General features: G+C 40.6%; 2 protein-coding genes across 3 annotated transcripts in view; both read right to left on the bottom strand.

Annotated features, from left to right (window-relative positions):
- Positions 1 to 7,679: 7,679 nt before the first annotated feature.
- CUNH15orf40 (chromosome unknown C15orf40 homolog) lies at positions 7,680 to 12,096 on the bottom strand. The gene is made up of 4 exons (XM_012560017.2): positions 11,968 to 12,096; positions 10,573 to 10,699; positions 9,856 to 9,983; positions 7,680 to 8,469 (listed from the first exon to the last, which is right to left on the bottom strand). Exons 1-4 carry the CDS (start codon positions 12,079 to 12,081, stop codon positions 8,374 to 8,376), a joined length of 465 nt encoding a protein of 154 aa, XP_012415471.1. The 5' UTR covers positions 12,082 to 12,096; the 3' UTR covers positions 7,680 to 8,373.
- A 3,692-nt stretch (positions 12,097 to 15,788) lies between these two features.
- The window catches only part of BTBD1 (BTB domain containing 1), a 55,134-nt gene continuing 47,861 nt past the window's right edge, over positions 15,789 to 23,061 (bottom strand). The window contains exons 7-9 of one of the 2 annotated variants that reach the window (XM_023725975.1): positions 18,432 to 18,524; positions 18,146 to 18,292; positions 15,789 to 17,634 (exon numbers count right to left, since the gene is read on the bottom strand). In XM_023725975.1, the coding sequence (XP_023581743.1) occupies positions 17,476 to 17,634; positions 18,146 to 18,292; positions 18,432 to 18,524 (399 nt within the window). In that variant the 3' untranslated portion in view covers positions 15,789 to 17,475. The remainder of the gene's footprint in view (positions 17,635 to 18,145; positions 18,293 to 18,431; positions 18,525 to 23,061) is intronic. The other variant, XM_004370676.2, reaches the window with a different exon arrangement.

Genomic DNA, 23,061 nt, shown 5'->3' on the forward strand with positions numbered 1-23,061 from the left:
CATCTTCGATGGCCGTCTGCAAACTTTTAAGACCCCAGACACCACTCACCAAAGTAGGATGCAGAACATTTTCTTAATAAGCTTTGTTATGCCAGTTGACCTAGATGTCCCCGGAAAACATGGTCCCCAGACCCCTACCCCTGCTACTCTGTCCCTCGAAGTGTTTGATTGTATTCAGGAGACTTCTTAGCTTTGGTTTAATCCAGTTGTGCTGACTTCCCCTGTAGTGTGTGCGCTGTCCTTGGCTTTATCTAATTCTTATCTAGTATCTAATTAGTAAATAACCCTCCCCCTCCCTCCCCACCCTCGTAACCATCAAAGAATGTTTTCGTCTGCGTTTAGACCTTGAGTTCTTATAATAGTGGTCTTACACAGTATTTGTCCTTCTGTGACTGACTAAATTCACTCAGCATAATGACCTCCAGCTACCTCCATGTTGTATTTCATCGTTGTTCTTTATTGTTGGGTAGTATTCCATGTGTGGATATATCATAATTTGTTTATCCATTCGTCTGTTGATGGGCACAGTTTTTGGGTTTTTGAAGCCATATAGGAAAAAGATAACCTGGTGAGATTTCTAGCAGGGTTTTTGAAGTCTTATGTTTCCAAAGCCTCATTTCCTACGTATGCTCAGTAGACAAGGATATAATTTTCCCTTTGTATTTGATTCACCTAAAGGAAGATATAAGACTTTATGATAGAACTGAAGAGTAATGAAATGTCATTTTAAGTTTAGAAACTAAAATGGAAGGAAGTGATCTTTTGCCTGGAAAGTTAAATGACAGCACTAGCTTTGAGCTCCAGTGAAGCACTACGCAGTAGATACTTGGTTCCTAAATAGGATTTTATATACACTTTAAAACTTTTTCTAGACTTTCTGCTCCATTTGATTCATTCAATCCAAATAGCTTTGGCTGTATTTGGAAATTCACATCCTAGGTCTTTGGCTGCTTTTAATTAGCGCTATTGTCTACTGAATGGGAATGGGGTTTTGTTTTTTGTTTTTCATTAGGAAACGTAGAAAATAACAAATACCACCATAGCTTGTGTTACTATTAGATAATTTCAGTTATCTGGAAATGTTACTTATGAAAGCACTTACTTTGGTAATGTCAGATGAATGAGGTATTAACTATAAACTATTCTATTGACTGAAAAGGCTTATTCTGGATTTTTCAGTATCTTGTATTTTAATTCTGTGTGAAAAACCTAATTATATAGGTGACTCATTTTGTCTTTCTCTATTTATAAACTTAGAAATTCTTGAGGTTTCAATTTAGAGTGAATTAAGACCAACAGGAGAAAATACTCTTGACACTGGTAGAAGTCAATGGTGTTAATATTTAGGTTAATACTTCAGGAGTCAGCTCTATCCAGATGTGACATTCTTTAATATTTCACCAAAGATTTCTCCTGGCTCCTGCTATATTAGATGTTTATGGAGCCAAATCAAAACTAGATTTAAGTAGTAGTTTATACCATTGTACATCAATGTAGCCTTGAGAGCAAGTATTTTCTCCTTTCCAACAGTCTGGTTGACCTCCACTGGAGCCAGGCTTCAGGAAAAATAGGGATGGAAGCATAGATCCCTTGACTTGTGGACATTCTGGGAGAGAATGGTCCAGGGCCGAGTTGGCTGCATGGGTCTCGATCAGTAAGGCTGCACTATATGAGGGTATGCCAGAGTTGAGGAGGAAGTAAACTCTTCAGCAGCTGTAATACTGCTGAAGCCTCTGGGCACCAGAGAACCATTCTTCTCTCTGACGGGTTCAGTTATCAAGGCTGTCAAACTGGAAAAGTGGAGAATGAGCTGTGGTTAATACCCCTCAGATCCTAAGATTCACAGGATGGTATGAGAGGAGCAGGTTAAAGAAGAGGACAAGTCTTCCATCAAAACTGCTAGTATATGATTTGACTGCCCTCTTGCAGGATTAAGTGAAAGTTATACATATAGTACCTAGTACTGGGCTGGGCACATAATAGGTGCCCAGTCAGTGTCAGGTTTATGCCTCCCAAATTAGAATGGGATATCACTGGGCTGACTTGGAAACGAAAGTGCAGCTCACAAATCTTTTACCGATGTCTCCATGGGTTGAAAGGCCGATTCAGTTGGTGTTTTCATTCGTGTCCCTAAGGGACACAGAGAGTCCCATGTATTAATTACCAGTTTAGATTTTCTTTGGGTTTCAGTGACTTCTCCTGAGACAGCTTCAGGGGATGATGTGATGATGATCTCATGGTGTTTTTCCACTGCCAGTGCCTTTAACTCCCTAAAGGATTTCCAGCGTCTGTGTCTGACTTAGGTAAATAAAGCCACTCTAATTGGTAACAGCCAGAAGTTTTTGGGTATTTTTTGTGTGTGTTAATCCCATTTAAAATTTTCTTTCATTATATACACTTTGTGTGACAAAATAATGCTTATTATAGAGTTAAACAATAAAAAAATGAATACTCTGCACCTTGCCAGTGATTAAAACCTGTTGTGTATGCTTTTACCCCTTTCACTATGCCCACACAAATATATATAAACTTTATATACATATATTTCTGTTTTACTAAGTGGGGTCACATTATATATGTTACTCTTTATTTACTCAACAGTATCTAATAGACATCACTCCAGGTCAGTAGCTATAGACTAAAAACTAACTATGTAGTTTTAATAGCATACTGTTCTATAGTATGCATGTACCATTGGGTATGATTGGTAGACACTTGTTTCCTTTTTCTTCCCCCTGCTAACAATACCGTGATGCTTTTGTACAAATATCCTCTTGTATTGGTGCTTTTATTTTGTGTTCTGTGGAATAGTCTTGAAAGTAGAATTGTTGGGTTTAAAGATCTGTATTTTTAATAAATACTGCCACACTTTATACAATAAGGTAGCAATTCACATTCCCATCAGCGACATGAGTGTGCATATTATGTGTCCTCTCCCCCAGCCCCATGACTTCAACTTTTTGTCTGGCTGACCACAGGCCATTTTAGCTTTGAAATCAGAGAACTTTACTAGGGTATGTCTCATTTTGATCCCTCTTTGTCATTGTTTCGCCTGGGACACTGTACAGTTTCATTTTATAAATTTGTCTTTCATTTCTTCAAAGTTGTATTATATCTTTAAATATTTGTTCTATTCCATTTCTTTTGTTCTTTTCCTCTCAGGAACCTCAATTATGTATATGTTGGATTACCTTTGTCTGGCTTCCGCATCTGACATTTCCCTTTCTTTGCTCACTTTTCTCTATCTTGCCCCCCAAATTCCATACCATGTTTTCAGCTTCTTTGTTGTGTCCAACATGGCCTTTATTTCTATGATGTTTTTGTCTTCTCCTGTCTTGAGGTCTATTAGCTCACATTTCATCTCCTTCAAGTCTTGCCATATATTCCTTGAGTTCTTGTATTTTGCTTTGAGGGTGAGGGAAGCAGTGGTATGTAGGACTCCAGCCTAAGCTTAATCTCACAAATAGTGCTAATAGATGTCCATGTATGTAATTTTAAACTTTCTCATAGCCACATTGAAAAATGTAAAAAAGGTGAAATTGATTTTAATAATATATTTAACTGTTGTATCCAAAATATTATCATTTCAGCATGTAAGCAATATTTAAAAAGTAGTGAAATATTTAGTACTTTTTCCATACTAAATCTTTGCAATCTGTGTGTATTTATAGCACACCTCAATAGCCATATGTGGCTAACAGCTACAGTATTGGCCAGAAGTTTTAGAAGAGAACTAAAGGCTTGGAATTCTGTTGACTTTGTTCAAACCCTTATTTCCTCAGCAGCGCCCTTAATCGCCCAAGGCCTCTCTGGAGAATCCCGAGGCTCTGAAGCAATTTGAAAGCTACTGTGATAATAAAACCACATCACGGTTGGGATGAGTTTCATGTAGAAATGACCAGGAGCTGTAAGCTGTGACTGCAGGATTCCTTCCAAACTCTAATATCAAGGGGACTGGATGGACCCTGTGGCAGACAGCTAGAATAGGATTGCAAAATGCTGGAAACCTTACCAACTGAATTATAAGGATTGTCTGAAGAAAGCCTATGTCAGCAGAAGTAGGTGGTCTTCTTGGAGCCTAGAAAAAGCTCCTGTGTTGTTCCAGGAGAGGGACCACGGCCAGCTAGTAAGATGTAACAGTCCATCCCCACAGCAGACAGGAGCTCCAGGTGGTCATAGTTCCCTGGCCTCTAATTTCCAACCCAATCTCTCCAAGCAGCCTTCAAATGATGCCTGGCTTCTTGAAGACATTCCCCAAAGAGATAGAACGTACTGACTAGAGGATCCCACTATGCAGTCTATTTGGCAGCTTTGTGCTTCACTCATATTAATAAATTGGCCTCTGATTTAGAAATCTGTTCCTTGCCAGCTGCCCAGCCCAATTCCATTTTCAAAAACACTGACTAAATGAGATTTCTGAAAGCTGCAGAGTGAAGGGAGGGATTCGGGGATCATGCTGACCCCACCAAGGCACGGATCTCAGGCTCCTGAGTACCCACCTGGGCCCCCAGTTAACAACACACTCTGTGGCCTGAACTGAAGATATGAGAGGACTAAGCCTAAGAAAGGAGTCCCTAGGTGGCGCAGATGGTTAAGTACTTGACTACTAGATAGAAGGTTGGTGGTTTGAACCCACCGAGAGACACCTGGGAAGACAGGCCTGGTGATCTGCTTCTGAGAGGCCAGTCTTGAAAACCTTAAGGCGTGGTTCTACTCTGTTAACACTTGAGGTCACCAGGAGTCAGAATCGACTTGACAGCAATAACAACAAACCTAAGAAATGTCTCTGAAAAGACCAGAAAGGAAGGGTCACTGTGGGAGACTGGTAGTCAGGCACTGTAGAATGGAAGATTTCCGTTCACTTCGAAAAGAATGAAGTCAGTTCCTTTCTCCAAAGTGTGCGTGGCTTTCTGCTGTTGCATTATGGTGCCACCTCTTGGATGTAAACTGAAAAATCCAGCTTCTTAAGTTTTTAGTCTCTAGTCACATGCATTACAAAAAGTGAATTGTTTCAGATAAACACACACAAGCAAAATAAATAAAAAGCTCTGGCCATGGTGAGTTATAAAGTTTATATTCTGCATTACAGTTAAGGAACTACATGACCTAACTCCTGGACTTTGTAGAGGAGGATGCTAGTAGCCCACAGGCCAGAAAAGAACTGCCTCTTAAAGTTTGTGCTTTTAGCTGTTTGGAACTTTAAATACTGGTAAGGTGCCATCTTACCAGTTCTCTCTCCACCCCTAAGCTGAGATGGCCCACAGGAATCAGGAGTCCAAATTCTCTGCTCCTGCCTCTAGGGGTAGGATGAGTCGATTATTACTTCCCAGGTTACGTAAATATACAGTATAGGCAAAGCACCAAGCAGTGTCTGGTAAGCAGTAGGCGCTCAAGTTACTAAATAATTTTTGCAGGAGTAATTATTATTAAGGTGGGGCTGATAGATGACAGATACAGTGCTAGAATGTCACCAGAGTTGGAAAAGTATCTTTCAAACATTCTTGGGTGGTCTCAGAGCCAGGACCCTCAGGACTGCATAGGACAGGAAAGACAATATGATGTCATTTCACAGATTGCTAGCTGGTATTCGTTTAAATTAATGGGAGTGGGCAGGGCTGGAATCATGTTCTTAGAAAAATAAATGTTATGGGGTTAGAGATTTTATCTCCATGACACTAGGTCACTGGGCCTGCCCTGACAGGATTCTTAGGGGAGAGACAGGGCCCAGCTGAAGAAAACTGCATTAACTGAACACAGCAGGTCTTAGGGAAAAGACTGGGCCCAGCTGAAGAAAACTCGTTAACTGAACACAGCAGGTCAGACTGCCCAGGCTTTAGCTGTGATGTTACTAGTGACGAACCGCCCTGTGTGGGACCAGAAGGAGAGACTGCTGAACACTGCCTTGTTTTTAGGAAAAAAGGGAAATTGTGTCCTGGAATACAGCTCCTGGGCCAGTTCCTGCCTCACAATTTTTGACAACAAAGTGTCACAAATCTATCTTCTCTATTAAAAGATAACTACTAGGTTTCTCAAAAAACTATGATTAGACAAAAAAGGTCCCATGTTAAAATATGACTACTTAAAATGAATAGATTATTGTGGATATTTGTTGGTTCCTAACCAGTGTCCGAGGAGCCCTGGTGGCACAGTAGTTAAAGTGCTCAACTGCTAACTGCAAGGTCAGCAATTCAAACCCACCAGCAGCTCTTGTGGGAGAAAGATGTGGCAGTCTGCTTCCGTAAAGATTTATGGTCTTGGAAACCCTATGGGGAAGTTCTACTTTGAGTTGGAATTGACTCAATGGCAATGAGTTTTTTGGTTTTTACCCAGTATCCATTCCTCTCTTCATTAACTTTTCCCAATTTTTATTTATTTTTTATTCTGTACCCACTCCTTTGCTTCTGAGTATGCTGACCTCATCTCCAGCTCTAGGACAGGTCTAAACCAATTAGGGTAATTCTCTTTTCTGCAGTCACTGGTTTAGGAAATTTGGGTTATAGCATGGCATCCCCTAACCACAGGGGCTGGTTTAGAAACTTCATGTGACCTAATCTGGGCTGAGACATAAGGGGAAGCTGACTGGCCACTTTTGGAAAAGAAATACAACAGCTCTCTTGAGTGGCCTTTCCTACTGGAGGGAGTTGGGTATGTATGTGAAGCCTGGAACTGTGCTTTTCTGCCTCCATGAAGGAGGAGGCTTGAAGATGAAGCTGACACTGCTAAAGAGTCAGGAGAAGGAAAGAAAGTGGTCCTTCATGACATCCTGAGCTGCGGGATCACACTAGCCCCTAATACACTTGCCTCTGGACTCTCCAGTTTGTGAGCTAGTAAGTCCCTTTACTGTTTAAACCAGCTGGAGTTGGGTTTCCGTTAGTTGCTTTAAGAAAAGCATCTTAGCAGTGATCTACATAAAAACCACAAGTACAGTGACTTTAGAGCAAACACTAGAACAGTGTTGAAAAAGAGTGGGAAAAGTTCTTAAGACAAGACCAGGTGAAACAGAAGCACATTTGGAGGCAGAATGGCATAGTGGTTTAGAAGACGAGATAGCTGAGCTTTAATCCAAGCTCGCCATTAATGTTCACTGTGATCTTGATAAGCCACCTGACTTCTTGCCCTTGGTTTCTATTAACAAAATAAGAGAGCTGGACTACATGAGTGGTTCCCAGCTCTTTTACCATCAAAAAATTGTATTATAGGTCCTTCTTGTGGATTTTGTGTTTTTAAAGATTTTGTCTATCAATATATTTTCTTATGTACTTATTAGACAAAGCATACAACTGCGAATCAGCTTTTCTGATCACCACAAAGTAGTCAAGTTATTTACCTAATTACATAATTATAACTTGCTGAATGCATTAAAAAAAAATTTGTTAAGAGCTTTTGAAGCCTTAATGTGATTTCTGATAGGCTTTTACAAATACTGAAAATAGCTTTCAGATCCTCTGTCTTCTTTTAAAGATCTTTGGAGATTCCTAAGAGCTGTCAGATTTGATGACTACAGTTAGCATCAATTTTCAAAGCAGAAAAAAAAATCAATGTCGTCTTGAAATTTTAATTAGCATTAAATTACAAGTCTTATTTTTATTTACTTTCTCATAAAATACTCAGTGCAGTTTTAAAAAGATGTAGAAAACATTTGTGCTTTTAGGTAAGCATTTAAAATATAAGACTACAAAGCAGTGTGACGGGTTTTATTCTGTCACTTGTAAACTAGATTAGAAGGCAATCCTCAAAATTCCAGAAACAAGTACAGCAAGAATGGAAATATTATCATTATAACTTACAGTCAGGATAAACTACATTCAATTAGGAATCAAGGGATCTGGTTCTGGTTCCATCTTGCGCAGTGAGATCTTGAAAAGTCTCTCAACCTCTGGATATTAGAAGTCCTGTCACAAAATGAAAGTCCTGGTGGTGCAGTGGTTAAGAGCTTGACTGCTAATCAAAAGATCAGTGGTTCGAATCCACCAGCTGCTCCTTGGAAACCCTATGTAGCAGTTCTGCTCTGTCCTATAAGGTCACTATGAGTTGGAATTGACTCGACAGTAACGAGTTTGGTTTGGTCTTCGGTCACAAAACAAAAGTGGTTAAATCAGGCCATCATGAATATCCTTTCCAGATCCGTTATTTTGTAATGCAGTGAAATCAGACTCTCATGCTCCAAGCTGTTTTGGGTCAGGAATTTAAAAAAACCTGTATTCCATACACAGTACTTCTTGAATTTGTACTTCTTTTTTGAGTCTTCTGAATATTTATTAAAAAAATATTTCCATGTTTTTCTGTGAATTTAAATATGCTTTTCTATTTAACAGCCTCTTTGTCATTATCAATAAAAAAGTTTCTCAAGGATATATTTTTCATTTCTTGCCTCTATTTATTTTCAGCTTGCTTTTGTAATTTCTCCAAGATCTCTTCTGGAGTTGTGGAGGCCAAAATCTTTACTACCTTTTCACGAGACTTACCACCCTGGACCAGAAGGGAAAAAAAGTGTCAGGATAACACACTCAACACATTTTCCATGCTGTTAGTGACAGCAGATCTCAGCTGCAGCCAGTCCAGCTGTGTCCTCATGAGGTCCTTACAGGTGGGCTGGAGCTTTCATGAGGGCTTAGCTATCACTTTCTTCTGGCCACTCTGGTCTAACCAGAGACTCAGATTCCACCTTACTGCACACTTTTTACCACTCTCTAGGGTCCTCACCTTCATACGTCAATTTCTGTAATGAAACTTTTTTGAATAAGTTCAAAATGATTATGGAATCCAGATTTAAAGTATTCTAGTTTCAAACGATTCTTTTGCTTAAATTAAAAAATGAAAATCAGTTTAAATTACCAAAGTAAATGTTGCAGTTTTATATAAACTTTGTATAAAAATAATTCCAAACATAAAACAAATTGCTATTCTCTATACTGTCACACATTTCTGAAAATTTCAAAAGCAACCACAGAGCCAAGTGCTGCGATTCCACTACCACTTAAGACAACTTTTAAAAGGATTTGTTTTGAAACACATCCTTTAAAGAAGGGAAAATCTGGGCAGGGACTTATATAAATGAGTGGAATTTGCAGAGAAAGGAGGGGAGAGCAAGCGCCCTTCGTGCAAAGTCAGTGCCTGAGCACTGGCAGAGAATCAGGAGTGATCTTGCCCCAGGTGGTGGATGGCAGGCAAAGGAGCCTGATCAGATGATTTCAGGTGGAGCCTAATGATCCACGGCTCTGAACGCCAGCTGGAACCCAAAGAGGCGCTATATAGCAGAGCCCTGGAAAGCAAGTAGAACTTTACAAAATGCAAACCTGGCTGGCCCAACTCCTACAGATTGTACTTCAAAAGTCTAGGGTAATGCCCAGGACTCTGTACTTTAGAAATCACTCCCAAGTGATTCTGATGCCCACTCCTAGTGCAAGATCATGGTACTAATGATTTTATATGAACCTTCTGTCTTCCTAATGAGCTCTTCCTAGTGAGCAAGGGCAATGTGAGGGATCAGAAATACTGAAGGACTGGCTCATGGAGGTGACTGTAGGAACCATTTTAGATTTTTTAGTGTGAGAATGACTTAATGGAAGAGGTGAGCAAGATTAATCTGACAGAGATACAGGAATTCAGAAAGAAGAAAATGCTGGAAATGGTGGCAACTAAGGAATACAAGAATAGAGCGTGGACAGTCTGAATAAGAACTGAGGCAGTAGGAATGAAGGAGGCTAACTAGGAAGAATTCAGATTTTAGTGATCAAATAAATATGAGAGGTAAAAACACTTGGTTTTTCAGTTATCTGCAAAAGAAAAAATCTGTTTTATAAATACAATTAGTGTGTGATAATCAACGATGTTTAAAAAGAGAGAGCAGCCTACCTTATCCAGAACCACATCACTCTTCCTGAGTTCTAAGACCTTGGAAAGATAGTGGCAGAGCTCAGCATTAGCCTCGCCTTCTGATGGAGGTGCTGCGATAGCTACATTTACAGCTTCAGCTGTCAGATCTGAAATGAAAAGTGTGGACTTTATCCTTAAGGAGTTTTTTGCTTCATAACGTGAGGATATTTTGCAAAAGAGGTTTTTCTTTTTTGGTTGCCTAGCACATAACAGGTTTTCAATTAATAACTGTTGAATGAGTAAATACATGATTAAACTAATTACACTTAAGAGAACATAACATGATAAATATGCCTCCTCTACTACTGAAGAAATCCAGAAAATCTCAATCTACTTAGGCCAGTGATCATGAAACTAAACTGAACTGTCTCTTCTTTCTCTGGCCACTGTCTCCAGTTCTGGAATAGGATAAATGAAAAATAATCAATTTAGCATACACATTTCTATATATGTCCTTTCTAAAATATCATATTTTTAAGGACAATATACAATTTTTCATAATGCTTGGCATGTTTTAAATACAGCATAATTTACTTTCAGACACTGGATTTACACCTTTACATAAGGATCTACAAGGAGAAGCCTCAAACTGCAGATGTGACTCTCACAGGATAAGCTTTCAGCTAACCAAGATAAAGGGAGGATGGAGGCAACACCTGATCCAAACATGAACCCCACCCCAGTGTCCAGATATACCTGTTACAGCATTTTGTTTGGAGCCAGGTTTGGCATGGATGGCTATGGTGACACAACCTTTAGGATCAACTGCCACAGGACCTAAGGAAGGAAGTGGTCTCTCTGATTCCTTGCTCTGGCTTTTACCCTAAAATGACAACAAGCACACTGTAACCTTACAGGTTACAAAATATTTCCCCACACTTTTAACTTGATCCTTCTACTACTCCCCTAGGCTAAGCAGTCATGTCCAGGGATTTCTGGACAGGTCGCCGTGAGTTGGAATCAATTCGATGGAAACTGGTTTCGTTTTTGGTTTTAGAATGCTTTTCTGTTCTTCAAGCCTCAAAGCAATTCTTCCATGAAGTCTTCCCATCAACACCTCAAAGTGATTTTTCCAGCCTTAGAAGACCTGACTCTGGCTTCCACATCTTAGTTCTGGTTCTTCCTGTCTGCTTTGTACTTCCAATTCTTCAGGGACAGGGACTATTTAATACTCATCTTTGTGTCCCATGCAGCAGGAGCTAATAAATGTCTGTGAACAACTAAGACTAGAAGGGGATGTGTGTGTGTGTTGGGGGTGAGAGAAAGGCAACACCAGTGAGTGATATCTAAATGCCTACTATGTGACACCAGTTGTGCTAGAAACAAGAGTTGTGCCAATTCATTCTGTAAATATTAACAAAGCACTGGGGCAGTCTGTTAAGCAACGAATATGTGAAGGTGAATAAAGACACATAGTTCTTGCCCTAAATGAGCTCAGACTGCAGCAAGGGAGAAAGAACAAACATAATTATAATAATTGTGCTAATTGCATCAAGAATAGATAAACACAGGGCGTTACTGCACACAGAGAAGGCAATCCAGCCTTGGGATACCGGGAAAGCTGCCAGTGAGGCAGAGCTTGAGCTGAGCATTAGAAACCCTGCAGAACTTAGTCAAACAATGATGGTGGAAGGAAAGTAGGAGTGGTGTGTTCTTGACAGAAGGGATGCTACTAGCGAAGCTAAGGTGCCTCCCAGGGAAGCACAGGCTCTATGGTGCTGCTGGAACGTGGAGTGCTAGCCTGGAAGTGTAGGAGACGACGCCAGAGAGGTCGGAAGACCCAGCTCTGGAAGAACCTCGTGTGCCGCGGGGCCAAGGCGCTCGGACTTCACCGTACAGGACTGTCTGACGCCAGGAGGCTTGGGCGACCGGGTGGATGGTGGCGCCGCCTAGTGAGGCGGGGAGAAGGCAGCAGGAGCCGTAAGTCTAGGGGTTAAAGGCGGCTGTCCTGGGCCCCGCTGGCGGTGCTGTCCACCCGCCCGCTCCCCGCGCCCCGCCGGCCGGGGCCCCGCGGGGTTCGCTTCTCCCTGACGCTCCTCAACAACCATCCCTGCGACCCACCCTCTAGCTGCCACAGGACTTTTCACTGGCCTTGTTCGTCGCACCAGCCTTCTTAGGCATCTCGGCGCCAAAAGGAAGCCGAGCAGAGGTCAGAACACCGAGTCCTGAACACAGCTGCCTCTGCCCGCGGCGAAGCCGCAACATCCGGGCCTAGGGAGGTGCAAAGGAGGGCACCCCGGCGCCGGAAGAGTCCCCTGGGCCTGCACACGCAGAGGGCGGGAGTGGCCCCACCGCTCCGCGCGTCTGCTCCGCCCTAGAGCGACACCTTCCGGCCGGCGGAGCGAGTCTCGTCGTCCTTCCAGAATCTGTGCGGAAGGCCCCTCTTGTACTGGACAGTGGCCAAGGAAGACAGAGAGATGGGGACCTGGAGTCTGATCAGGTCGTTAACCCCTCCTCAGCTAGTGGGGAACTTGTATCACCTCTGGTCTTCTGTTTCCTCATCAGGAGAAAAAAAAAGTATTGTCACTTCACCTGTGCTGTTCCACAGCTTTGAACAGCACAGACGAGTGCACAGGGCCAGGTATCTTCTCTCTCCCGCAGCCAGCCAGCCGGTGCAGACAAAGTCCCACGCTGCTGCTTCCTATGGCCCACAGGTGGATGTAGAGTCTCGTGCTAGCTTAGCCCTTGCATACAATTCATGTACTGATGGACCACCACCTACGTACCTTGTGCCAGACACTGAGGGTCCCACAGTGTAAAAGGTGTGGAAATACGCTGTGACCTGTTATGTGGTGAAAAATGAAGCTGGAGAAGTCAGCAGAGGCAAGATCATGGAGTTATTGAAGGGTTTGGAGCAAGGTCAATTTGTTGTGTTTTAGAAAGATTGCTGCCTCTGTGTGGCCAACAGAAGAAAAACTGGAGGTAGGGAGATCTGCCGCTTAATGGGAGATGGTGGCCGGAACCACAGTGGTGGCAGTGGGGATGGAGAAAGGATCATTCCAAGGATATTCTGGAACTGGGATGGCTGGATGTGGGAATGAGAGTGAAGAGTCAAGGACGATGCCAGGTTGGGGCCCAAGGAAGGTGTTTAGGAGTATGAGGTGATGAGTTCAGTTTTGGACATAATGAGTTTGAGATACCAGTGGGACATCCAAGTAGAAAGACTGAGTTGAGTCAGGACTGAGGTATGTGAGTACTTCATCACGCACCCCAAGGACGGTGTGCCTGACTTGTTGCTCCTGCCGAGGTCTCTGTCTCTGGAAGGGAAGGACAGAGGCACAGTGGGAACAACTGTTGCCCAGTGGGAAGGAACAGGGGCTATAATCCAAACAACAGAGAGCCTATTATAAATATGTTTGTGCCAGCTCCCATTTTATTTCATCTTCCCTCAGTTTTTAGTAAAGTTCTATTAAAACCTCCGTCTTGTCTTAGCTTCACCAGTGTAGAGAAAGGGAAAGGGATTTTTAAAATGTGCAAAGCAAGAGTAAATGAGCTGTGCATGCCTGAGCTGGAGGTGACAGAGCCTGGGATCACTGTGGCACAGTCCCCGCTTGGGAAGGATGCAGTTTGTCTAATTCAGGGACAATTTCCAGGCTTTGAATCTGGTGACCAGAACAAGAAAGAAAAAAGCGGTTTGAAGGAGAAGGGATAGAAAGGGAGGTGGAACAATACGTTTTACACATACTGCGTATGAAGCAGGGAGCAGGGCTTTGAACTGGTTGGAACCCCGGCTGAGACTCTGCATTTCTATTAAGTTCTCAGGCGATGCTAATACTGCTGGCTAGGGACCAAGTCTGAGAACCACTTCTCAAAATTTATTATACATAAGAATCACCTGGGGATCTTGTTAAAATGTAGATTCTGATACAGTGTATCTGAGGTGGAAAGGCAAATTCTCAGCAGTTTGAAACCAAATGAACCCTTCGAAGCCCTGATTCAAAGACCTAGCTCTCTTTAATGTCCTACCAGCTTGTCTATTCCCAGTAAGTTCTTTTCTTAAAAACTATAGGTACCACTTAATGTGGACCTAAAAGAAAGAGTGCTTTGATGATGCAAATAATCAGCCTCACTTTGCTGGGTAGACACTGGAATAATCACACATTCTTAAAATATAAAATATTTCTATTATCCTGTAGATTCAGAGTAGCCAAAGGTATCTTTTTGGATCTTATTGTAAAGTTTGAGAATGGTGACATAAATGTTACTTTTCGACCAGCAAAATAGTATTTTCCCAACTCTATAGCTTGGGCGATAGACCTGGGTTTAAATCCACCTCCCACCACTTATTGACCTTTTTAAATATTCATTTCTTTACCTCACACTGATGTTGTGAGAAACAAATGAGAATGTATGTAAAGTACTTAGTGCAGAGCCTGGTGCATAGTAATCACTCAGGTTAACAACCGTGAGACGGTTGTCACACACAATAACACAGTGAATAACAGAACAGTCTTCATTCTTCCACCTACTGAGATTAGAATGGGGGAAAAAGCCTCAGGTCTTAAAAAGCTGGTCAAGAAATCAATCACAAAAGCATGAATATTGTATGAGAACGCTATTATAAAAACTCAAGAAAAGGTTTACACGCAGAAAAAAAAAATCTTTGATGGCCACTAGGAAGGGGAAGGTTGGGGAGGGGAATTCGTTAACTAAATAGTAGACAAATGTTAACTTTGGTGAAGGGAAAGACAACACACAATATAGGGGAAGTCAGCACAACTTGACCAAAGCAAAGTCATAGAAGCTTCCTAAACACATCCAAACACCTTGAGGAACCAAGTTAATAGGGCTGAGGGTTGGGGACCATGGTCTTGGGAGACATCTAGGTCAATTGGCATAACATAGTTCATAAAGAAAATGTTCTACATCCTACTTTGGGGAGAAGCGTCTGGATCCTTAAAGCTTGCAAGCAGCCATCTAAGATACATCTATTGGTCCCAGCATGTTCGAAGCAAAGGAGAATGACGAAAACCAAAGACACAAGGAAAATATTGGTCCAAAGGGCTAATGCACCACATGAACCACAGCCTCCACCAGCCTGAGCCCAGAACTAGATGGCACCCAGCTACCACCACCAACTGCTCTGACAGGGGTCACAACAGAGAGTCCCAGACAGAGTGGGAAAAAAATGTAGAAAATTCTAATTCACAAAAAAAAAAAAAAAACAGACTTACTGGTCTGAGAGAGACTGGAGGGACCCCCGAGACTATGGCCCCTAGACACCCTACTATCTTAGAAATGAAGCCCACCTTTCAGCCAAAGATTAGACAGGCCTATAAAACAAACGTAGCCCTGGTGGCGCAGTGGTTAAGAACTCAGCTACTAACCAAAAGGTCGGCAGTTTAAATCCACCAGGGGCTCCTTAGAAACCCTATGGGGCAGTTCTGTTCTGTCCTATAGGGTTGCTATGAGTTGGAATTGACAGCAACGCATTTGTTTGGTTATAAAACAATAACACATGTGAGGAATGTGCTTCTCAGTTCAATCAAGTATAGGAGATTAAATGGGCAACACCTGCTCAAAAGCAACGATGAGAAGGCAGGAAGGAACAGGTAACCTGGACGAATGGACATGGGGAACCTGGAGTAGAAAGGGGGAGAGTGCTGACACATTGCAGGGATTACAGCCAATGTCACAAAACAATTTGTGTATAAATTTTTGAATGAGGAACTAATTTGCACTGTAAACTTTCACTTAAAGCACAATTAAAAAAAAAAAAACTGGCCAAGAAATGGACAGCAGCAGTAGTTACTGTGGAGAAATTCCTGTGACTTGCTTCAAGGCAGCAGCAACAAAGGCATTCTTAATTTGTGTTGCATTATTTTCATAAATTAAAATTAAACCTCAATTAACTAGAACCGCTGTTCCAAAGTGGTGTCTTACATTCAGCTTTTAGAAGAAGAGACAAATGACAAGGTAAAAGGATAATATTTATTTTTTTAAAAAAAGAAAAAAAAATATCCAGGGGATGTCCCACTGTTTGTAAACAGTTCCATTTTGTGTTTGCCTTCTATGGCTACATTCAGTTACAATCATTGCTGTTCATTACAACATACCTGAGGCATCTGAAATACCCCAAACATCAAAAAACATAAACTTATCTCTGGTACACCACAGTTATTAAGGCAGAAGAATTTTCCATAATGGTTACTACAGAGTGTTTGCTGGTTAATTTTCAGTTAACCAGAACCACACATTCCATAGATATTCCAGTTTAACCGAGGTTTACGTTCCAGAAGGTCACTGATACCAGAGACAGAAAATTTCCCCTTTTCTTCAGCAACTTCAAGAGATCTTTGCCACCAGCACACCCACTACTTTCTTGAAAATAAATGTAATACTATTTTGGATGAAAAAATTTTAAATCCTAATTACTATTATTTAGAAAAAAAATTTTAAGTTGGTACTTAAAAGAATTTTGATTTTTAACTATCTTCCACAACTATTTGATATATCTTCAACTTAATTACACTTGTTTTTAAAAAGATAATCATTTTCAAGGGGAAAAAAATGAGTGTTATTTCATACAAAATAATTTGCTTTATAAAAAAGCATATAAATGTCATTCTGCCAGATTTACTTCCTACCCCTTCCCGCCACAGCTGTACCAGTGATGTTAATGATGTCATAGGTATTAAACATATTTTACTTCTTAGATAAATTGTGTTGGTGACAGAAAGCATACTTTTCAGCAGGAGTGATTCTGTTGAATATCTTTAAAATTTCACAAAGTAATTGTCAGAAATATGTTGGTATTTTATTCCATTTCTTGCTGTGTAAGATTATTACCACAATGTTGAACTGATGTCTGTTTACCCAATCATCATCATCGTCTCAATCTTGGGGATTTTCAGCAGCATCCCCCACAGAGACAGACACGTATAGTGGTGTAGTTTAGTGATGAAGAATCCAGTCTTAGACTATACTTTTAGAGCCTTTGTTTATATCACATTATTGTGAATTTATACAAATTCCACTTATAGTTTAAAACATGTAACACATTACTCACTATTACAAAATATCCTTTTTTGTAAATGCATTGACATTTTTCTTAGGTATGTATTATTCCTATGTTTAGTACCATTCCAAATACTAATAACTAGGTATTTCTCCACAGTTCCTCAATATTTCAAAATCCCAACTATAAAGTCAATTTTCTTAATTTTCCAAAATTAGCTATTTGTGTTAACAGGAATTCTGTAGGAATACCAACCCATCTCATTTCATCTAACCTTCAAAGCAGTTAAAACAAAAAACAAACCAGCTATATAATAACAAGAATCTTCCAATTACGAAACTATTGAAAGACCACGAGTCAGCTAATCTATGAAATTATGCAAGAAAGCTGAAATAGCTGCTTTTTATTTTTTTAAACAATTAAACTCAGTTCTCTTTCCCCCGAAGGTTATAAGAAAATGGAAAATCTGCCTTTAAATCATGCAGACTAAATCAACATTTTTCTGTCTCCTCTAAGAAACTAAAGTGTTTTTTATCTTATAAATATTTGTAACACTCAAACTATTTTTTGTGGCCAGTTATTTATGCCTTTGAGACTAGATTGTGTGGTACCATTTAGCCAAGCTGTATTACAGTGCTAAATTATGTATAAAATATTATCTCTGGTATTTGTCCGTCTTCTATCGAAGTGCCATTATTATTGCCAGGAGAACTACAAAAGAGAAAAACAGTCTTGCTAGCAGTAGGTGTTTCATGCACTACTTTCTTCAATCCTTTTGTGCCATAGTGGGAATCTGGACCCTAAATGAGAACAAAAGATTCATTAGTAATTTTCATTTAATAAGCAACTTGGTGTTTTAATTAATCTATCATATTTCAATACAGCTCCTGCATAAAATTTTATGCTAAGGTGACCTGATACACCAAAATTCAACAACTCAGTCATTTAATGAGAAATGAAGTTTTTGCTAAAAAGCTAAGCTAATTAATGATTACAAAGACTGAACTAAAGCTCAGCTATTGGAGAACAGTGAAAAGGTTTTAAGAAAATAATTATCTTCTGTAAAACATTCAATCTTTACTTAAACAAAGGGCTGCTTCTTCATAAAACTATTTCTTTCACAACAGAGATGGGCTGAGAGGCACTTGTCAAAGGAGCAGAATATTTTCCCTTCCAGCTTCCTTTTCTTCCCTCCCTAGACTCCACTGTCAGTGACCCTCAGCTTCTGTCTAAAGCATGCCTTCTGTAACATTAAGAGGAAACCACAGACCCCATGAGTTCCCAATCTGGAACATTCTGAATGCCTCTTACTTTGAGGGTTGCACATGCTGTGTAGCACACGTTGGGCAGAATCTCTATAGGTTCTTTGAACATGACCCTGAACGTGTTAGAGGTCCCATCGCAACTAAATCCGGTGTCATTTTGTCCCAAGGTTTGTTTTTTTTCATATTCAATGATCTGTAATTTTTAAAGAAGAAATGTATTTAAGTTAAACCAACTGAAACAAAGTTTGATAGAGAAGAATATGAAGCCCTTAAAAATAGCAGAGCAGACTACTAAATCTCTGTGTTGCAGTTTTCCTCTACTTATCACTAACCAGCAAAGATGCCTTTAGCATGCTGTCAGGGAGTGGCTGTTTTTCATCCATCACAGTTAAGCCCGGTGAGGACATCAGGGAAATGGGGTTTGGCTGTAGGAGGAAGAGGAGGGTCCATAAAAGACACACAGCTTAGGAACTGGTTTTTTAGAATGTGTGGCTTTTAGATACCTGAGGGAAATGAGCATTTACTCCTTGCTAGCCTTTCTCTTGTTGCTAGGAGACTCCCTTAGCATTTCCTATGTTTAAATGTTATTTACTGAAATTAAAATGACCTTAGATGCAGTTTTCAGGTGTGTGAAGGTTCAAAATGGGAAATTTTGTCTTTGCAATTTAGTTCCATGATCTAGGCCAGGCACGGGGCAGGGAGTGCCCAGTCACTGGAGAAGACATGTCACCCATGTCGGCTCAGTGCCGTACAGCACATACAACAGGAGATATGCATAAGACAAAGAAGCCCCAGAGAGGAAGAACTGACCTTGTTGGGGGGAGGGGTTCACAGAAGGAGGTTTAAAAGCTTAAGTCCATGGCTTTCCTTTGGGTACAGGGTGAAGTGGCTCTCTGCAAGCATATGAATAAGACTAATTTTCACAGCAAAATATCATCTCTCTTATGCCCACGCCTACTACTTAAACAGTATAAATTTTTCCTTCTATACTCTATATCTCTGGAATAAGGCTGCAGGGTATACATTATGAAAAAGCTCTCAAGGTACTTCTAACATATATTCCTGTTTAAAACATGATGATTTAGAGGAACTGAAAAAAGCATTTTCAAGTTAACATTATTCTCACTTCCTACACCTACCTGTATCTCTAATAGTTCCATCAGAAATGCTTTTTCTCAGCAGCCATTATCAGAATAACTTATTTCTCCTTCTAACATTCTCTAGAATGTTCCTAATATTTTTCGAGATTGAGGAGCATTCTAACAATCCTTAAATGCTCACATAAAGCATAAGTATCACCATAGGTACCGGCGGAAAGGAAGGAGGGGAGTGAAGAAAATCTGGGAGTACACAGATGCACAATAATATAGTGAATACTTAGAAGTATATATCAGAAAGGTTTCCTACTCTCTGGCAACTCAAAGTACAACAGGATAAATATGAGAGAACAGTATAATCAAATAAAACAAATATATAAAAAGAGTAATTTACAGGTGTGTAAGGGAAGGATTCAATCAGGGACCATATCTGCTAGCTGGAGTGTATACCTGATACTGTGGGATGTTTCCTGAAGGAAGTGGGCCTTTACTGAAGAGTTAAAGCACAGGTTGTAATCTGGTAACCATCAGGACTGAGCTTCAGATTGGCTTTGTTTAGACCTCACAATGCTGGTGTTTCTAAAGATTCTGAATTACTGGTCAACACTTAAAAATGGGAAATGGGCAGATTTTACACAAAAAAATCCAGATTTCTGGCTTCTTATGAAAAATCAGAAGCTCTGACATCCATGGGCCCTTACTGCCACACTGCAACTAATGACAGGAGCTACATAAAATAAATGCCCCTTTAAATGTTCCACTTCCCCACACTCCCCTCCTGTTGCTATTGTCTCACACTAGGAACACCTACCCAATTTAAAACCACCTGCCCAGTCCCTGGTAGGCATTTGAGTTTGCCACCTCTGTCACAAAGCAACAGATGGTTATTTGTGAGTGTATCTGGAGCATGCATGAGACTAGCCATTAGGGGAAGAAAATAAAGAGAACTTCTGTTTCTATTTTGCTTGTAGTATTTATATTTATATTTTATCATTTCAATATACTTATTAACCCTGATGCATTCCCTCAGTTTGTAACCCAAGGGAGCCTCGTGTCTCAAGTAGATATGAAGTATACTGAAGAAAGTGTGGCGGTCCCACAACTCAAAGAGGCTGAGAGTTAAGGCCCTTGCTCCTTCCCAGGGCTGCTGATTATATAGCCTGCTTAAGTGGGTTCATGGGTTCAGTTGGATAGTATCTTTACAATACTTTATAAAGTATATAAAGTGCAATGGAGAGTGATCCCAAAAATCTTTCATACCACTCACAAGTTTGCTGGGGTTTTTCTGAACTTAAAAAACATGGAAACAAAATTTTCTAACCTGTTTAAAATCTTTCCAATAAACAATTTCAGTGGGCTTTGAACTTATTTGTTAAAAATGTAACACTTTCTAATTAGTCTGTAAGAGCAACAAACTGACATGAAGACTGATGTAAATTTATCAGCTGAATCTGCTGGATGGGATTAGAAAATGAGCGTAAAGATCTCATTACCACTGCCGATAATGCAATTCCTCAAGGTATCTTTGTGATGTAGTGCAGGATCTTCATTGAACCAGGTCTTTGAATTGTTGTATCACAAAGTATAAAACCAATATTTTGAAAACTAGTAATACATTTTGATCACAAAGTTAATAGAGATTTTTATTATTAAAAATAATATTTTAGGGAATGAAGTTTTTTTCTGTTGGTAAGCAAAAATTTGAAACATTGTTGACTTCCTTTTCCCATTTCTATTTTTTGGGTATGTTTTAATTTGTGCATAACATACAAGCATAGTACTGCATACATACAACTTAAAAATAAAAATACAATGTAGATGTGCTTTCAAAAATAATTTCACACTTCTGGACAACATGGCTCTATAGACAGAAGCACCACACCATCCCTTCAAAGCAAAGATCCGAAAAACTAAGCCAAACAGAGAAAATAGCAATCCTGAAACCCTAAGCTTCAAAAGAAGAGATAAAGAACTCAGCCAAGCACTGAACGGAATAAGAAACTGACAGAGAACAGAGAGCAAGGAGAGATACATGCAGATGTTCCCTATCAGCTAACGCAGCACGGGTCCGCCATCTTGGACTCCTATCAGAGATAAGCAAATGGGGTATGAGAAAGCAGCTTCACGGAGCTTCCAGCAGGAGACAGAACAACCGGTAACCAACAATATACGCTTTCCCACCCTCCACCCTTCTTCACCCCTACTCGGCCTGCTCTGTTTCCTGCGGCCAGTCTCCTGGCCAGGAAGCACCACCTTCAACCCGGTGTTGCTTGGATTCCACTTCCCCGCACTGGCCGGCTTCATAAGTGCCATTTGTTGGCTACCGGTGTTGCTTTTTTCCACTTCTTTAGATTTCTTCCTTATGTCTCACCACCTCCCCCTCCTTTCTCTCAAATACCTGGCTCCATGTGCCATCTTTGCTTCTTTCTGAAAGACTGTGAAACATCGCTCGAATGTGAAACTGCTTCCCAGCCCGTGCTGCCACGCTGGTGGGATCCCAGGGCTTTTCGTTTGTTTGTTATGAATTGTTTGTTTTCTTTTTCTTTTCTCGAATTGGGGGCCCATTCTAGCCCGGCAGTACTGCACGGCTTGGGACCTACCCACTCAGTTTGTGCAGATGCACAGAGGGATCCCTGAGAGCATTTATTTTTTCTCTTTTTTTGGGGGGGCTTTTTTTTTCTCTTTTTGTTTGGGGGTTTTTCTTGTTCTTTTTCATTTGTTTGTTTTCTTTTCTTTTCCCTCTTTTTCCCTTTTTGTCTTTCTTCATTACTCAGTTTCTCGTCTCTCTATACTTTCCTTCCCTTCCTGTCCCCTGAATAAGTGGTGCTGAGTGACACCTCTACCCTTTCTAGCCAGGCTGTACTTCACGGCCTGGAAGCAACTTCCCCAGACCTGGCAGCCACACCAGAGAGATCCCTGGGAGCTTTGCTTTTCTTCTTTCTTTCTAATTTTTATTTATTAATTTCTTCTTTTTTTCCTTCTTCTCCTTTTTGTTTTTCTCCACTTCTTAGTCGCTTATCTCTCTACTCCAAAGGCAAGCTCCCCTAGCACTCTTTTTTGTTTGTATGTTTTTGGCTCCCGATCCTCTCTTCTCTCTCCCATACCCATCTTAGCTCCATACATCACAATCTCCCACTCCATCCTGCCTACCTGCACCGTGTGCTGAACATTACACCACCAAGCAGCACAGGCACGGCCTACCGAACCTGCTCTGCAGTGATTACCGGCCCACCCAGGTGGCTGTAGTTAGTGCCACAAACAACCCATACCAGTAACTCCTCTTCAGGTAGACCTGCCCTACTGTACCATATCTGAGCGAATGACCCTGCCAACTGGAGAAGCAGGTGAAAAGTACTGTGCCCCAAACAAGCAAACAACAAAGAACACACAGCCTGCCTGCTCAGACACAGCCAAATAAAACAAAAAAGCAGAATGAAACAAACAAATCTACAATCAATAAACGAGGAAAATAACTACCAAATGCCCCAAAGAGAGCAGACAATATGAAAACATTACAAAAACAGGACAGGATGCTTCCAGTAGGTGTCCAAAATAAAACACCAGATGACTTTCCAGTAGAATAAAAGGCACTAGAAGTACCTGATAGGGAATTCAAATCTCTAATATTCAGAGCTATCCAAGAGTTGAAGCAAAAGGCCAAAAAAAATGAGGAAAAAATAGACAAATTCATGGAAAAGGCAGACAAATTCATGGAAAATACAGACAAAAAATTGGAAGAATTCAGGAAAATAATGAACAAAATGCCAAGATAAATTCACAACTAGAAATTATACAAAAACAACAATTAGAAATCCAAAAGATAAACAACAAGATTTCAGAAATGGACAGTGTCATAGAAGGGCTG

This window comes from Trichechus manatus, unplaced genomic scaffold, assembly GCF_000243295.1.
Source record: "Trichechus manatus latirostris isolate Lorelei unplaced genomic scaffold, TriManLat1.0 scaffold00009, whole genome shotgun sequence".
Classification (NCBI taxonomy): Eukaryota; Metazoa; Chordata; class Mammalia; order Sirenia; family Trichechidae; genus Trichechus; species Trichechus manatus.

Excerpts from the sequence above, each read along its gene's own strand:
- CUNH15orf40 (XM_012560017.2), bottom strand. The coding sequence starts at position 12,081 with ATGTTGCGGCTTCGCCGCGGGCAGAGGCAGCTGTGTTCAGGACTCGGT. Across the intron at positions 10,700-11,967 it reads AGGCTGGTGCGACGAACAAG|GGTAAAAGCCAGAGCAAGGA; the intron begins GCCAGTGAAAAG and ends TTGTCATTTTAG. Across the intron at positions 8,470-9,855 it reads GTGATGTGGTTCTGGATAAG|GGTGGTAAGTCTCGTGAAAA; the intron begins GTAGGCTGCTCT and ends CTTCTGGTCCAG.